This window comes from Artemia franciscana, chromosome 3, assembly GCF_032884065.1.
Source record: "Artemia franciscana chromosome 3, ASM3288406v1, whole genome shotgun sequence".
Taxonomy (NCBI): domain Eukaryota; kingdom Metazoa; phylum Arthropoda; class Branchiopoda; order Anostraca; family Artemiidae; genus Artemia; species Artemia franciscana.
Window position 1 is genome coordinate 46,924,083 of NC_088865.1, and position 18,377 is coordinate 46,942,459.

An 18,377-nucleotide genomic window follows, 5' to 3' on the forward strand; every position below is an offset into this window, starting at 1 on the left:
TGAATTGAATTGAGGGAAATTGGTTAATCCTCGATAACAAGTGCAAGCATATCCTTCTACAATTTAGTGGAACAAGACAAAATGTTAGGTGTTTAATACCCACTTACTTTGGAAGAAGAAATAGTCCTTTGATAATCGTATATTTTTTCTAGTGAAATATTGTCCTTATTCCTATTTTTTTCTAGTCAGTTCCTCTTTGTTTTGGTTTTGCTTGCTTTTGTTAAAAGCTATTCGTTTCTTTTTCTATTTATTTTTATTTATTTCTTTCTTATTTATTTACATCTACATATATATATATATATATATATATATATATATATATATATATATATATATATATATATATATATATATATATATAAAGAGAGAGAGAGAGAGAGAGAGAGAGAGAGAGAGAGAGAGAGAGAGAGAGAGAGAGAGAGAGAGAGAGAGAGAGAGAGAGAGAGAGAGAGAGAGAGAGAGAGAGAGAGAGAGAGAGAGAGAGAGAGAGAGAGAGAGAGAGAGAGAGAGAGAGAGAGCTGAGATAATAATAAATGTTCATTTTTTCTAATAAAAGACTAATTACAGGTAAAGCTGAAAGCTGCCTAGATGATGAAGTTGTCATTTGTGGTGAAGTGTCCCGTGTCTGTCAGACAACTTACGACTCATTCGGAAACAGAGATTTCGAATGTTTGTGCCAATACCCTTTCTTAGAGAAGAATGGAGACTGCATTTACGGTAAGATTCTGTATATAAATTACCATTCAGTTCTGCACTTTTAATATCTTTTGAACAACGATTGAAAAAAAAGCCAAGTTATCTTCTGATTGAGATGACCATAATATATATTTCTGAAGTCCATTACTGAAGGCATTAATTCTATATCACGAGCATCAAACACATAAATAAAGTATTAACGCGGCAGTTAAATTTGAAAAAACTAAAAATTTTACAAGTAATCCTTCAGAGTCTGTTTTTTGTTTTGAAATAGTTTATGTGAACATTTTGGATTATTTAAATTTCACTTACGCATAGAACTCAAACTTTGAACACCAAAAGAAGCAATTGTTCGTAAAAAGAGGTCCTCCTAGCAATGGAAAACCGTATTTCCAGCATTAACTTATTGAAATGAAATGAATCAAAATGGACAATATACACTGATTTAATATATGAGGTGATAGATTAATAAAGTTGTTGTATGTCTTTTGCAGCTTTTTCTTACCTTAATTAGGTTATAAATTGCATTTTGTTGCAACACACTATCCACTTAATATTTACTAATTGTAAAAATGAAGCAAAAGAATACCATCCTTTAATTAGGTTGTTTCGATGGTCATTTTCATAAGAATTTGACTTTTAATGGAGATAATATAAAAGAAATAGCGGTTGACTTTCCTTATAGGTAGCTCCACCCTAGATACTTTTTAATTGATTAATGGTAACTTAGGGTCAACTTCAAAACAAGTTAATCTATAAAATCTGGTTGTTAGCCTTCTTTAAAAGGAGCTTCCACAGCTCATCACTTAATACAGAATAAGAAAGGGAACCACCAACACATCAACAAAAATCATGGTTTGACTTTTAATTTGCATTGAAAAATCTAAGAATTAAAACAAAATTGGTTTTAAGATTTGGTACACATGGTACTATGTTAACTTTAAAAAGAGTACAAATTTTACTGTTTATTCTTATTTAACTGATAAGTAACTTTTTTTTTATTTCAGATGAATAATATTTATGATCTTTAAATAGAAATTGTTAGATGATTCTTGAAAAAAACATTGTCAGATGAAGCATACTGGGTACTGAATGAATAAATTAAGGAAACTAACCCTTATTGTACTCTGTAGATTATTTTTATTATAGTATCAATGTCAGTCTCCTCTTTCAACTGTATATAGAATACTATCAGTGATGGGATTACCATCAAAAGTCCAGGTTTGTATAAATAATTGTATAAATATTTTAATTGTATAAATAATTTCTATGAAATATCAAGCGACTTCTAGAGGGGTGGGAATTACAAGGAGAAGAGAGGATTTGGTGACACTTACACTCCCTAGATATTGAAAAATCCATTTTTTTTTATTTTCTCAAATCCTTTAAGACAAAAATTGAAAACGACGTTAAAGCCTTAAAGCATTAAATTGTCAGGATTAAACTGCTAATACAATTGAAACTTAGGGTTTGGCCTGAAGTTGTCAGTTTAAACTTCAGTTTATACTGGATTTTAAGGATATCTACAAAAGAGACTATTTACACATGGTTAAAAATCATTATTATAAGCGAACTATCACCATTACAGCTACAAATTTATTCTAAATATTCTAGTCTTAATAACTATTGTACAAATTTAATTGGTTTGAGAACAATTAATATTATTGCATGTGATTGGTTTTTGAAAAAAATGGTGGAAACTATATACGGGATTGTCCAAAATAGTGTTGTGTAATCTTATTTTCGATTTCCTTATATTTTCTTATGTTAGGTTTCCATTGATTTATTTCAATAAATATTTTCTCATATGATTACTTCATGTGAATGATTACTTCTCGCATTTTTGTAATGGACGCTAATGAAAGGGAAAGGGATATGAAGACAAGAGTCCCGAACGGGATAGAGGAAATCGATAGAGGATAGGGTTAGAGGAAATTATTTAATAGAAATGTGATATCATTTGGTGGATTCAAGATGGAGAAGTAATTGCGATCCACAGCAAGGGTGAATATAATGAATATATCTAGTTTACAGGGAGGTTTGAGTGGAATTTGAAAGAAAATTGAAGACAGTAACTTTAGACACTTTGTGCAAAGAAGTGAAATAATTAAAATTCCTTTATAACATTTTAATACAAAATGTTTTATATATCTTGAATTCTGTTGTTCTCTATGGAAACTTTGGTCATTTATAGCTCGGTTGCTTCTCCCGTCTCCGCGAAGAACTAACAGGAGAATGATCTAAGTGGGTATTCAAAATAAAAGAATCTTTTCCTTGAGGCGTTAGTTAGTTCGAAGACAGTGTTTTAAGAGTAAAAGGTGAATTAGTGTCCCGTGTATGTTTGTGTATCTTGGACAGTTGGTCTGGTAAGACCTGCACTATGATCTTCAGTGGGAAAATACGGTGAAAAATATACACTATGAAATACTTGTGTGATACCGAAAGGATACAAAATTCTACTTCAGGATCGTAATTCCTACATATAGGATTTTTGTGACTCTTGTACCAGAGAATTCGACTATCCAAGTTGTCACCATGAACAGTTGGAACAGTAGGAGGCGCTGATCAGGGTATAATTACAATAACCAAACAAGAAATTTAAGGCTGTTTCTAAGGTTTGCTATTATTGTGTCTTTAAATTATATTGTGAGTAAGAGCCTGGCCTATGCTTTAACTGCTGGAACGTTATATGAGTAAAGCTCCTATGGCATTGGTGTTAGGCCAATGGCTACTAAAAATATAAGTCGACATATTTTTACAAAGAGTGAAAATCCTTTGAATCTCTGGTTAGTTGGGCCAACCGGCACGTGGACACCTCCTGGGAGTTACAAACCTTCTCCCAAGAGGTTACAACGGTTTTCGACCGTTGTACGGATGATTCATCCGTACAACCGATGGATGACTCAACTGATGGATGATTCATGTTAAAAAATCAACATATCTGTTTTTTTTTGTGCTGGTTTTCTGTTTATAGTAAAACCCAATCTATCAATACTAAGAATAAATCATAGGTCTAGAAACGATAATTTAATTGCCATTTCAATTTCTAAGGTAAACTGTAAATTTTGCCTCTATGTATTAAGGTGATCTAAAAAGCCCACAAGTTCATTTTCCCCAAAATTACAGACTGATATTTAGTCACCCAGGTAATGTCCCCATTAGATATGTTTAAAATAAATAAATTTAAAGGTAATAAACCCTAATTCCAAACAAAACTTGAAGACGTAATTGACCCTCCGTAAGGGTAAAGACACTTACACTTTAATAAAGCATACATTTTATTATTGAGAAACTGTTAGATAGAGAGTAAATTTTTACAAAATACCAATTTGCTGCATTTGAGTTAATTCACTTTGGGATTTGGGAAAGGAGCAAAATGGATCTAAGAAACAGAACTTACCATATTCAATTGCTCTTTCTGTATCCTTAGCACATTTCCATGTTAAATTTAAAACTACGAGCTAATTGGATGATTTAGGTGTCATTTTTTATAAAAAAAAAACAATCCGTTACCAATATGGCATGGTCAACTTCAATTCTCTTTAATCGTACTATTGACGGTAGTATGAATTTTAAATTGTAATAGGAATTGAATATATAAACTGGTAGAAAGTATGGTTGCTTATTATTAATATGAGTTGATTTCTTGACCTGCCACTAAATATAATGTTTTGGTGAATTAGGGTCAAAAAGGTCTTGATGATCACATCCCCAAATTAAGGATCTCCTCCTTGCAAACCCAACACATTAGTTCTGTTCTAATAGGTGTATCATTATCTGGTGAAATAGAGATGGGATTTATGACAAAGTTTTGAATTTGACTTATGTGCTGTTTCAATAAGTGCTACCATGATATCACCCATGCAATCCTTCCCTCTTATTGGCCTAGAATCTCGACCAATTTTATGAATTATTTCAGTCCCTGTGCTTGTACGCGAAGGAAAATCCAAAGACTTCATGTTATTTTTTTTTCAACTTGACGAGTCGTAAATTCCTATCAGTTTGACTTCACGATCAACAGCTTCCTTTTTGTTCTGAAGAATCTAGTTTTGAAAGATCTTAAATCTATGAGTAACTCTTTACCATGACAGAATATTATCTTACTGATAGCCACGTGGCTTGTAATTCATAAAACGATTCTTTAATTTGAGCTCACTTTGAAATTTTGAAAAAAAACTTGGGAAATAGTTGCATTCCTTCCAAAGTTCTCGTTACGTAAGAGTCAACTGATACTGGCTACAGTAAAAAAACAATTATTTAAATCTGGTTTTTTGGTGGGTTCATAAAGAAGCTATACCCAGTTCTTAGCAGATTCAATTAAGTTAGCCCTGAATGAGTATTAAGCTCCCTTTTATCTTCCTGTTCCCCAAATTCAAATCTCCTCTTATACTGACACTTGATGGTACTGATTATCAAATGCGACTTAGCCTACTATAAAATATTTATTTATTTCAATTTCCACGAAAATTTTTCTATTAAGCTCTTCAAGTTCACTTTTAGAAAAACCCTTACCCTGATCTATTTCTAAATCATCCAAGGGTATTATTGTAGCTTCTGCTATCAACAGCTTGCAAGTTGCAACTAAAAGATATATTTAAAGCATTACACTCCAGTGTCGAAAAGAAAATATTGCAAGCCTTGGAAAATCATTAAATTAAAATATATTTTAGCAAGTATTATCCCTTTCCCGTGTTAAAATAAAGAGTTTTTTAAGTTTACGCATTTTAAAGTGTAAATTTGCAGTATAACGACCACCAGACCATAGCCACTTATTGAGGTTGTTCAAATTTTTAACCAAATCATCTACCATGCTCAGAAAGGCACCCTCAAAAACTGTAAGTTTTTGATTTGTAGTCAACATATAGACTAAAATACTTCAACCAAATTCTCGTTAAAATAATTTGTTTGAAATAAGAAGGATTTCATACCATTTCTTTCCCGAATTATGAATTTGTGAGTCAAGAATCATTTGGATCTTGCCAATATGAGAGTGTGTTACGTCAACCGGGCTAGTCTAGACGCCACCCTCAGCAAAAGAATTAAAAGGGAGACAAAACACAGCTGTTTCAACATTTGATTACCTTTGTCAAATTCTTACATGTCAAAGCTAAGTAGTACTTCCTGGGTAATATTACATCACTTTGTTTTAGTTCCTCTTCCCATCCTCTTCATATTTTGATAGAGCAAAACATGTTGAGGTATAATTTCCCCGCCTAGTAAGCATCATTTTAACTGAATTGAGAATTGGATGGTTGTCAATCCAATAAAAATACCCATTCATTACGCTCTGTGCTCGAGGGTTCTTGTTTGAGACAGCTTTTAATTCCCCATCCAAATATCTAAATTGTTTGAAGGAGCTAGAATTTTTGAGCATATCAGCGCTTTTATATACATTACTGAGCATATCTGTGTTTTGTTTCTTTTTCTGCTCCATAGTCAGAGGTGATGGCTGAGATGTTTTAAATGTTTCCATCTAAAAAATTGTGTAAATCTAATATTCCTGAATATTATTGACAAACAATACTTATCTTCAACTAAATATGGATTTGTATTGGGATATGAAAAAATATCTCATTTTATAGAAGATATGGAGAATATACTGCACAGAGAAACACTCAATAGTTCCAGATTGCCATTTGTAATTGATATAATTTAAATAAATAGGTTTGCGTTCTTAGTTAAAAGGCGATTAATATTCCTATGACGGTACATGATATGTTTTTTTTTTTTTTATAGATTTAATGATAGGATAAGTTTTGTGAATTTTTCTGGGCAGATCCTTAGACCTAAAGCCATACGAATTTTATGTAAATAAAATAAATTTTCATGTAGAATTATGTTTTCTGTTAGCACACCATCATGATTTTTTTAATTTTAAACAAGGCGTTAGTAAATTTTTTTATTTAATTTTTGATTAAAGAAATATTCTAACATTACTTAACAGTTTTTGGCTAGGATCATGCAAAAAATATTAACTTTAGCTTTAAAGGCGAGTAATATTCCTGTGACGGTACATGATATCTTTGTTTGTATAAATTTTATGATAAGATAAGTTTTATAAGCTTTGCTGGGCAGATGCTTAGACCTAAAGCACTATGAATTTGAAGTAAATAAAATAAATTTTCATATAAAATTATATTTTGTGTTAGCTCACCATCATGATTTTTAAAATTTTAAACAAGGCGTTAGTAAATTTTTTATCTAATTTTTGATTAAAGAAATATTCTAAAATTATTTAAAAGTTTTTGGCTAGGATCATGAAAAAATCTTAACTTTTTAATGATCAAATTTTGGTAAATTTTTAAGGTGAATTTTAATTCCCTTTAGCAGATCGTCTGATCTTTAACACCTTTGTCTTACTAGTAAAATATAAGAAATTCAGTGACCCAGAAATCACGCCATACTTGTTTCAGTTGCAGTAACTACCCATTTCAAAATTTATATACATTTTTGGTTGATTATTCACTTTAAAAGACATTTACCCTTATATTTCTAATATATTTTCAACGAAATACCCAATAAAAATATCCATTCATTACGCTCTGTGCTCGAGGGTTCTTGTTTGAGACAGCTTGTAATTCCCCATCCAAATATCTAAATTGATTGAAGGAACTAGAATTTTTGAGTATATCAGCCCTTCTATATACATTACTGAGCATATCTGTGTTTTGTTTCTTTTTCTGCTCCATAGTCAGAGGTGATGGCTGAGATATTTTAAACGTTTCCATCTAACAAATTATGTAAATCTAATATTCCTGAATATTATTGACAAACAATATTTATATTCAACTAAATATGGATTTGTATTGGGATAATTATGCAAAAATATCTCATTTTATAGAAAATATGAAGAATATACTGCACAGAGAAACACTCAATAGTTCCATACAGCCATTTGTAATTGTTATTATTTAAATAACTAGGTTTGCGTTCCTAGTTAAAAGGCGAGTAATATTCCTATGACGGTACATGATATATATATATATATATATATATATATATATATATATATATATATATATATATATATATATATATATATATATATATATATATATATATATATATATATATATATATATATATATATATATATATATATATAAAATAAGTTGTTTGTATACTGACATCATGTTTGTGGACTGTCGACTGACGTCATGTTTGTTTGTCGATTGACGTCATGTTTGTCGACTGTATATGACGTCATGAAGAAGAAACAGCCGAAGAAGCTGCTCAAAGAGCTAATGCCAAAAGACTTGCGGCTAATAGAGAAAGTAAGAAAAGAAAGCGTTCCGAGGAATCACAACAAAAGCGTGAAAACAGGCTTTTTTGTGTATGTCATGAAGAAGAAACAGCCGAGGAAGCTGCTTAAAGAGCTAATGCCAAAAGGCTTGCGGCTAATAGAGAAAGTAAGAAAAGAAAGAGTGCCGAGGAATCACAACAACAGCGTGAAAACAGGCTTTTTTGTGTACTGACGTCATGTTTGTCGACTGTCGACTGACGCATGTTTGTTTGTCGACTGACGTCATGTTTGTCGACTGTATATGACGTCATGAAGAAGAAACAGCCGAGGAAGCTGCTCAAAGAGCTAATGCCAAAAGGCTTGCAGTTAACAGAGAAAGTAAGAAAAGAAAGTGTGCCGAGGAAACACAACAGCGTGAAAACAGGCTTGCGGCTAATAGAGAAAGTATGAAAAGAAAGCGTGCCGAGGAATCCCAAGAGAAACCTGGAACAACCTGGACAGCGAGAGTCAAAACGTGTCAAAATGAAAATGATAGCGATGATGATTGGGTTTAGGATTTTGACTTGGATAAGGTCATCAATGCCTACCAGATTTTAGTTAAAAAAACAAAGGTTCGGCGATGTGTATTTCCTAGTGACGAAAGACAAGTCAAGGTAAAACAAACCAAACAACCTGAAAGTGATACTGCTGATAAAAAACGACGTTGAAAGGACTATCGTTTCCCAGTTGCAACATCTTTTCCGCATAAACAATAGTTTAGTGCTTCTGTTCAAAATAGCAATCGAATTGATGCCTACTGATACGCAACTATCAACGAAGTGGCAATCGTTATGGTCGGTGATTTGTATATGACGTCAAAGGCTTTGTATATGACGTCATTATAAGTATATAAGAAGGCGTTTCAAAGAGAAGTTTTTATTAAACTCATCGATGCTACGATGCCCTACAATATCCTATTATTTTTTGGGATGGAGCCGACGGCTATCACTTTAATATTAAATTGATAAATCAAGCCACTAACAAAGAAATGGATAAGAAATACAGCGCAATGAAATATTATGCCTATAGATTAATGATTCGTCATTTATTACATTTATATATAATCCATCTTGGGATTAGATACAACACCTTTTACATCCGGCAAAAGTTGCTCTTTTACAGAGTTATGAGAGAAATACAAATCGCAAATAGCCGAGAATATACTCCACCGAATACGGCTAGAAAGGTCAGATATGACCTTGGAATTTACAACAGAAATTTATAACTGCACTTTAGTTATGATTGAAGATTTATGCTTATCTATTGCAAACAAACTTCTCAAGCATTTGGGAGTGCCTTCACCTAATCGTATTGCTTCTATTTCTACATGTGTAGAATGGGATCGTGAACAAAGTTACAACACAATTGATCTATTGTCGCATGTTACAGACCGGGACACCGGGACACAAGGAATGTAAATGACGACCGGGACACTCAAAGAGAAATTACAGACCAGGACACCAGGACAAAAATGACAAGCGGGACACAGGGAATATAAATGAAGACCAGGACACTCAAAGAGAAATTACAGACTGAGACACCGGGACACAAATGACGACCGGGACACAGGGAGTATAAATGACGACCGGGACACACGGACACAACTACAACGGGGACGCCGGAAGGGCACATTCGATTAGCAATTACCATCAACAAAGCCCATGGGCAATCATTAGAAAAATGTGGTATAGATCTAAATACGGATTGTTTTCCCATGTTCAAGAGTCGGTAAACCTGACAATCTATTTATATACACAGACAATGGGACAGCGAAGAATATTGTATATTCGCAAGTTTTACGTAGTTAGAAACATATATATATATATATATATATATATATATATATATATATATATATATATATATATATATATATATATATATATGTTGGTGGTGAGCGAAGCTCCACGCCAACAGCTAGTGTTTTCATAAATTTAATGATAAGATAAGTTTCGTGAATTTTGCTGGGCAGATCCTTAGACCTATAGGCATACGAATTTTAAGTAAATAAAATAAATTTTCATATAGAATTATATTTTCTGTTAGCACACCATCATAATTTTTAGAATTTTAAACAAGGCATTAGTAAACTTTTTCATTTAATTTTTGATTAAAGAAATATTCTAATGTTACTTAACAGTTTTTGGCTAGAATCATGCAAAAAATATTAACTTTAGTTTTAAAGGCAAGTAATATTCCTGTGACGGTACAAGATATCTTTGTTTTTATAAGTTTTATGATAAGATAAGTTTTATAAACTTTGCTGGGCAGATGCTTAGACCTAAAAGCCAATGAATTTGAATTAAATAAAATAAGTTTTCATATAGAATTATATTTTCTGTTAGCACACTATCATGATTTTTAAAATTTTAAACAAGGCGGTAGTAAGTTTTTTTTATCTAATTTTTAATTGAAGAAATATTCTAACATTATTTAAAAGTTTTTGGCTAGGATCATGAAAAAAATATTAGCTTTTTTATGATCAAATTTTGGTCAATTTTTAACATGAATTTTTTATTCCCTTTAGCAGATCGTCTGATCTTTAACACCTTTGTTTTACTAGTAAAATATAAGAAATTTAGTGACCCGGAAATCACGTCAAACTTGTTTTATTTGCAGTAACTACCCATTTCAAAATTAAAATAAATTTTTGGTTGATTATTCACTTTAAAAGATATTTACCCTTACTTTAGAAAACGCTTCATATTAATCTAAGTTTCTAGTAATATTAATGATATTTCTAATATATTTTCAACGATGGATGGGTTCGAACCACGAGAAAAATAAAATGTCTCATAACTGTAGCCAGAATGTCTTGTCAATGGATTAGGTTTGTCAATGGATTATTGTGCCCTATGTTATGCATATCTGCCATTTTTCGCGTTCAGAATCCTCAATTTCGAAATAAATTACAATATATGTTTAGCGTTTTACATAATACAGTACTAACAGTATTAAAAAATAATAAGGCTACAGGTGCTGATAGTATGATTAATGATTTTCTTAAATAAGGTGGCTCTGAGGTTAGGAATAAGCTACTGAAGATTATGAATATGATTTTCGAAAAATGGGAAGTACCCAATGATTTTAGGAAAACCTTAATTAAACCACTGTATAAGAAAGGTGACAAGAGTGAGTGTCGTAATTATCGAGGCATTAGTCTGGTCTCTGTAGGTAGCAAATTACTGAGTAATATGATACTTTTTAGACTGAGAGATGCTGTAGACAAAGTTTTAAGGGAAGAACAATGCGGTTTTAGAAAAGGTAGAGGATGTGTCGACCAAGTTTTCACTCTTAGGTTAATAATTGAGAAGTCCCTTCGTTGTTAAACACCTTTGGTCCTCAGTTTTATCGATTATGAGCAAACTTTTGATTCTGTTGATAGAAGAGCGTTAACAAAGGTCTTATCGTTATATGGTATACCAGAAATTACATTAAAGTGATTTGTGCTATGTACGAGAATAATACCGCTGCGGTTAATGTAGGAAATGAGGTTAGCAACTGGTTTTGTATTAAATCAGGAGTTAAGCAGGGTTGTGACCTATTCCCCTTTATATGGATCATTTTGATGGACTTCGTCTTAAGGAGCACAGGAAAGACAATTAAAGACCACGAAATCAAATGGGGAGGAAAAACACTCCCGGACTTAGATTATGCTGATGATTTAAGCATATTAGATGAAAGTGTGAGCAAAATGAATGAAGTTTTAGAGGTTTTGCGAGTTCAGGGGGCTAAAATAGGCTTGAAAATGAATGTTAAGAAGACTAAGTCACTAAGGCTAGAAATAAGTGAAGATTAACAGGTGACATTAGGTAACGAAAAAATTGATCAGGTTAGGAGCTTCAGTTACCTTGGTAGTATTATTAGTAAAGATTGTGGGAGCAGTGAAGATGTTAAAAGTAGAATAGCTAAAGCTCAGGGTGTTTTTTCACAGTTAAAAAAAAGTTTGGAAGAATAGAAAGATAAGTCTGCAAACCAAGATTAGAATATTGGAAGCTATAGTGATGACAGTGGTCAAATATAGTTCTGAGGCACGGGCGCTCCGAAAAGCAGATGAAAATTTAGTAGATGTTTTCCAGAGAAATTACCTACGGATTGTTCTGGGTACCCGGCTGACCGACCGTATTTCAAAAAGTATTCTGTACGAAAAATGTGGTTCAATCCCGCTTTCTAGGGCTATAATGAAAGAAAGGTTGACATGGCTAGGCCACGTTCTACCGATGAAGGATGACAATTTACCGAAGATTGTCCTTTTTGGCCAACCGGCTGGGGCTACACGAAAAGCAGGTCGTCCTTGTCTGGGTTGGGAGGATGTCATAAATAAAGATTTAAAGGAAATGGGAACTTCATGGGAGGGTGTAAAGAGGAAGGCTTTAAATAGATTAGGTTGGAGGAGGAGCGTGCGTAGCTGTGTTGGCCTCAGGTGGCTTGGTGCTGCAGTGAGTTATTAGTAGTAGTAGTAGTAGTTGTACATAATAGATTCCTATATTCTATTCATTTGATAAATATCAAATGAACTAGCAATTTATAGAATTTTGTTTTTGGTTCTTGTATTAATAAGAAGACCAGAAACAATACCAACAAAGAGAATGCCAAAAACAAAAAAAAAACAACAAAAGTAAAACTGAATGATACATTTGATGCACTTTTTTTCAGTTCTTTATATCTTTATCAATTTTAGAGAACTTGACTAGTTTAATTTTTATTTAAAATTCCATCTGTCTTTGAGAATTAACAACTTAAAATCTTTTAGTCCCCGGATCTCATCACTTTAAGCTGAAAATGGAGCTAACGGATATCTATCCCATGAACGATGTAAATGGTGTTATCAGTTACGGAAGACTTCAGAAAGATATTAAGGAACTGGTATGAACTTCAAAACTTTATATGTATAAAATTATCACAGTCGGCAACAGGACTTCATATTGAAAGGAACCAACGCAAAAATAATAACTATCAAATATTGAATTTGCTCAAAATATAATGAAACTAGAAAAGCAAATCAGCTGTTAAATTTACAGTTTTAAGCAAACAAAAGAAGATAAGAGTAAGATGGTTCGTCTCCCTCTTCAACTGCTGCAGGTCTTGAAAAGGTTGGCAGCACTAACTAAAAATGACTACCTCCTTCGCATTTTACTTGTGAATCTTTCTTCTGAATAATTCAAAATTATGTTTAGAGGCTATGCATATAATTAATATAGCCCCAATGAGCGTTTGAGAGAATACATCATTGAAGTGGAAAGCATTCAGTGGCTAATATTGATACTTCTATCAGAACCATCAAGATACATGGCTCTGGCCTAGTCCATGTTGACAGCTTGGGATTTGTGTAAAAAATAATTCTTCTTAAATATTGGTTTATTAGATTCACTTCCTTATTAGTTTAATCTTTACATATTCTATTGTATATGTTTTGTGATGTGTAAATAATTACACTAATGAGGATTGGGCAGACTTTTGCGTTCTTTATCTTCCATATTGGCTTGGACAACTGGCATAATTTAATACCTAACATGCCTTAAATGGATTTCAGATCACTTAAAATCCTTTAAGGTAGACACTAGTGCTTTTACAAATGACCAGTTAGTCGTCATTTTTCAGTAAGATCTTCGTATTCCTCTTCTTAAAAAGTACAAGTAACATATCTGGTAAATCTTTGAAGGGCCAAAAAGCTTTTGCTAGCAAGCCATAATTGACTGTATCCCATGTTACATCCCATTGAACTAATATAGTTATCGAGCAAGGGCAATTCTTAGTTCACCGGAAACTGCAAGAAAACTATTAGAGAAAAAGGAACACTACTGATGGCTTCTCTCAAGGAGCGCAAAGGACAGACTTGATTCTATAATAGCTTATAAGAAAAACGGTCGTGAATTTTCGGAAGTCACTCGTCCAATACAAAGAGAAACGTACTTCCAAGATTTAAAAAGTTAATGCTCAGACATGGTAAAGGCTATATCGTCAGATACAGAAACTTAACTTCATTCTCTAGTAATTATTTATTAGAGAATTGTCCGAGATTTACGCGCAAAGATCGAGGCTCTTGTGAAGGCCTCGGCCAATCTAAAACGTGACGGTAAAAGAAGTGCTTGATTTCTCTGATCTAACCTATGGTATAGCCTAAGGTTCTTTAAAATCTCTGGACCTTTGATGTGACCAAATCCACGGGTCTCGACACTTTGCTTAATATTTTCTTAAAGACCTTGCAGTGCCCTTCAGTCATGACAGCAAGATCTTTTGGGAATCAAAAAGTGGCTTTTTGCCTGATTGGTCAGATTAAGTGCATTGAAAAAAAGGAGCTGACGATCTTCCACTAAGAAGTATAGCTTATTCGTGGGATGTTTATTGGAAAGACAAATTGACGAAAGATAATATATGCTGGGCATTACTAATTCTAGTACCATTGCTAGTCCTACTATAACTATTACTCTAACTACTATTCTAGTGTAACTACTAAAAGAGTTGAGAGTATTAAGGCAAATTTCATATAATGTCGAGGAAAACTGAATCGTATTAAAAAACACTATGGACGCACATATTTTCAAATGTTCATATCAGCAGTATCTTGGCAACTCCATAGAATATTAACCTTAAACTTTTTGGGCTTGATTAGGCGTGTGTTTAAATGATCAAACGCCGGTTTGTGTATTCTGCTGCTGGTACTATTGTTAGCTGTACTACTATTCCCTCTACTGCTGCTATAACTGATACTTCCATTATTCTTATTAATAGTACTGTGACTACTAGTACAACTAATATTGAGGGTAATAAGGTGGAAATATTAGGGAATACTCATTGGGAAGCTGAACTAAACAAAAACAAATTGTTTGATTGCGTAATACATTGCATCACCACTACTGTTACAACTAGTAGTGCCGCTGCTATTACTTAAAGCTAGGGGTATTTAGATGATAGTTTCAGGGAATGTTAAGAAAATGTTATACTAACTGAGATCATTGTATAAGCAATACTCTAGGTTCTCTTATGGGTATTAAGTTGAAATTTTCAGCGCATGTTGTGGGGAATGCGAAAGAAAAAGATATTATTCATGTATTTCTACTATTGCTGCTGCTACTACTACGATCATTGGGGTTAATGAAGTCGTATGCATTGAAATGAAGCTTCCATGGGATGCATGAAGGAATATTGAACTAAAGCAGAGCAAACTCTGGGATTATACTTGGTCAGAAGAATGTACCGGAAATATATCACAAACGGTTTATGTTTAAAATTTTTTTTTTATAGTATGTTTGAGGTTGATTCTGAACTAATCAAGAGGAACTCTGAGCATACTACTACCAGTGCTATTGACACTATAGCTACTAAAACTAGTAAGGCGATGGGTGCTAAGGCAAAACCGATACTATGGTTGCTAAGACTAGCAAGGCGATGGGTGCTAGGGGAGTATTTTGGGAAGTTTAAACAGATCAAAATAAAACAAATACTTGAAAGTTTCAACTCGTACTGTGTGCAAGTTTGTTTTGAATATAATTTGTACATGTAGGCTGTCAAAAGGGCATATAAACCAAATCTTAGGAATGGCTTAGAGTATTAAGTGGAAACTTTCCAATTACTAAAGCAAAAGGAATTGAGGTTTCTGGTTTCTATCTGGAAATATTTGGAGGGATATTAAACAAAATGGGAACACTCTGTGTGGATACAGGTTGTCGCAAATAGGTATGAACAATTTTTCAGGAAAAATCTAGAACATTAACTGATATCTCTTGGATGTATTGAGAGGGATGCTTAACCAACTAAACAACACCCTTTTAGTGACCTCTACCTCTACTGCTATCAATTCTGATACTATCACTGCTATTGCTATAATTAATACTACTGAGGCTGTGAGTAGGAGGGTGAAACTTTCAGGAAATTTTTAGAAGGACGCTGATATAAATCTAAACACATTTGGGTAGTCAAAAGGGCATAACATTTCTTTGGTTAGGCTAGCCAAAAGGCCCCATATGTATATTATAACATCTACTGTTACCTAATACTACTAACACTACTACTACCACTACTACTAATACTACTACTACTACAGTAGCTGGTGTAACTACTACAATAGCTGCTACCATGGCTAAAAATAAAACTGCTACTGGTATTACTTCTAGGAGGCTATTATGACTAATACTACTATAAATGCTACTACGACTTATAATGCTTGTGATACTGAAACTAAGGGAATAACTGTAAAATTGTCAGGGGGAAATGAGGAGGAAATTGAACTAAATTGCAACACGCTATGAGGATGCTCGAAGCTATAGGGTTTCAAAACTTTTGCCCACAAACAGGCTAGAACAATTAGTTGAATCTTTTGTTTCTTGTTGAGGAAGATGTTAAACCAACAAACATGCAATATACACACTACTGTGACCTCTTGAAGTGCTACTACTAATACAACTACTAAGGCGAAAAATGTTAAGGAAGAATTTTCAGGAAATGTTGAGGGGTATGTCAAATTAATAACAATGCACCGTTTTCATACTACAACTAGCAGCAGTTGTACTACTACTACTGCTGTTAGAACGAATATTATTTTGTCTATTTGTCTCAATGTGGAACTTTCAACGACTGTTGGGAGGATATTGGGCTAAATCAAAATGTATAGTGGTTATAAAGTTTATACTAAGGATATATGAGCAATATATCAGAAGCAGCATTAAGTTTTGAGTTGAAACATTAAGGGTATGAGGATGGGATGTTAAAAAGACCAAATGGGGAAAATATTAATGCGAATACAGCTTAATGTTATTACTGCTGCTGCCATCACAAATACTTTTCCTAATACTCCTACTTTTACCTCCGCTACTGTGTCTAAAACTATTTTTAATACTAAGGGTATTAGTTAAACATTCAGGGAGCGGTGAATGTGGTGTTGACATGAACCAAAACCTACTACGTACACGTGGGTTATCCGTGGTTAGATATGAGTTAGATATTTTGTGTACATATTTAAGACTTCTAACTTTAGTTTCTTAGCTTTACCAAAACTCTTATATTAAGCTATATTAGTCAAAAACTTTATATTATTAACTTCAAACAAGTTTAAAGCTTCTTTGTTTAAGGAGTTTAAGTTAATAAAATAGTCTTTTGACTAATATATCTTGGCTTAGGAGTGTTGGCAAAGCTGAAAGGCTAAAGTAAGGAATCTTAAGGAAGTGTGCTAAAATGTAAGAAATAAGGCTTAAACTTGCTTAATATTAATGAAATAAAGTCTTTTGACAAATATTACTTTGTGTAGGAGAGTAGGTAAAGCTGAAAAAGCAAAGGTAGAAAAGTTAAAGATGTAGGCCTTTACAAAAATGTAAAACAAAAAAAAAAAACAACTGAATAATCAAAGAAACAAAAAACCGATGATATACAGTTAGGAGAAGGGGCTTTAGGTGTGTTTAAGGGAGATGACGGTTTCCTCCCAAAGCTCCTTAGAAAGCCATGCTGAAGTAGAGGGAAGGAGAAAACAGTCCCATATGGAAAACTCAGGGATATGAGCCCCAAAAATGCCAATCCATGATAAAAAAATAAAAAAAGATAAAAAAGGTTCATATTAAAACAAAAGAAAGTATGGTGAAAACCTTTAAGAGGAAGTACCTTAGGACAAAACTATATAAAACAAGTCAATTCGAATGGAAAAAAATTACAAATATGGATTAAGTATAATTGACAATAAAAGAACGATAAATATTATACAATAATGAGATGAGCCTGAGTTTTAGGGGGAAAGGGTATCTTAGTTGTGAAAAAGTTCGTGGAGACAGTGATTTCCTCCAACCTTCTAAAAAGCCCCTGAAATAGAGTGAGAAAAAGGGGCCGAAGGAGTGACAAAGTTAGGGGGATTGTGATCTCACCCCAAAGCCCCAAAATAGGGAAAAAGTATAAGGATCAATGAAAGAAAGAAAAATATTAGAAAAGAATGAAACGAAACCAATCGCTAAGTCCCTAAAAAATGCCACAAGAGACTGGCTGTTATTAAATTTAAATTCAAAATCTTCTCCTAAAGCATAGGAAAACCTTTATGTAACCTTTAAGGAACCTTTATATAGTTTCGTCCTAAGGTACTTGCCCTTAAAGGTTTTCATCATACTTTCTTTTGTTTTAATATAAGCCTTTTTTGTTTTGTTTTTTAATTTTTCCCTATGTTTTTCACGAATATGGGACTATTTTCTCCCTCCTTCTACTTCAGCATTTATTTTTCAGTAATCTCGGTTACGATGTAACTTTTAAGTATTCTGAGAAATAGAAACACACTAATCGAATTAAGGATTAATTACAGTAAAGGAAAAATTATGTTCTGGTCCTTAGAGCCCATGTGAAGAGTCACCCAACTCCTATTAGTTTGTGCTAGTTATGAATTTGACTTGTATATCTAATAAAATTTCTTTTCACCATATTTTTATTC

General features: G+C 33.0%; 1 protein-coding gene across 1 annotated transcript in view; it reads left to right on the top strand.

Moving 5' to 3' along the window:
* LOC136025338 (uncharacterized) overlaps nucleotides 1-18,377 on the top strand; it is a gene marked incomplete in the record, with an annotated part of 37,526 nt that overhangs the window by 7,376 nt on the left and 11,773 nt on the right. The window contains 2 exon segments of the mRNA XM_065701261.1: nucleotides 568-717; nucleotides 12,732-12,844. Of these exon segments, the coding sequence (XP_065557333.1) occupies nucleotides 568-717; nucleotides 12,732-12,844 (263 nt within the window).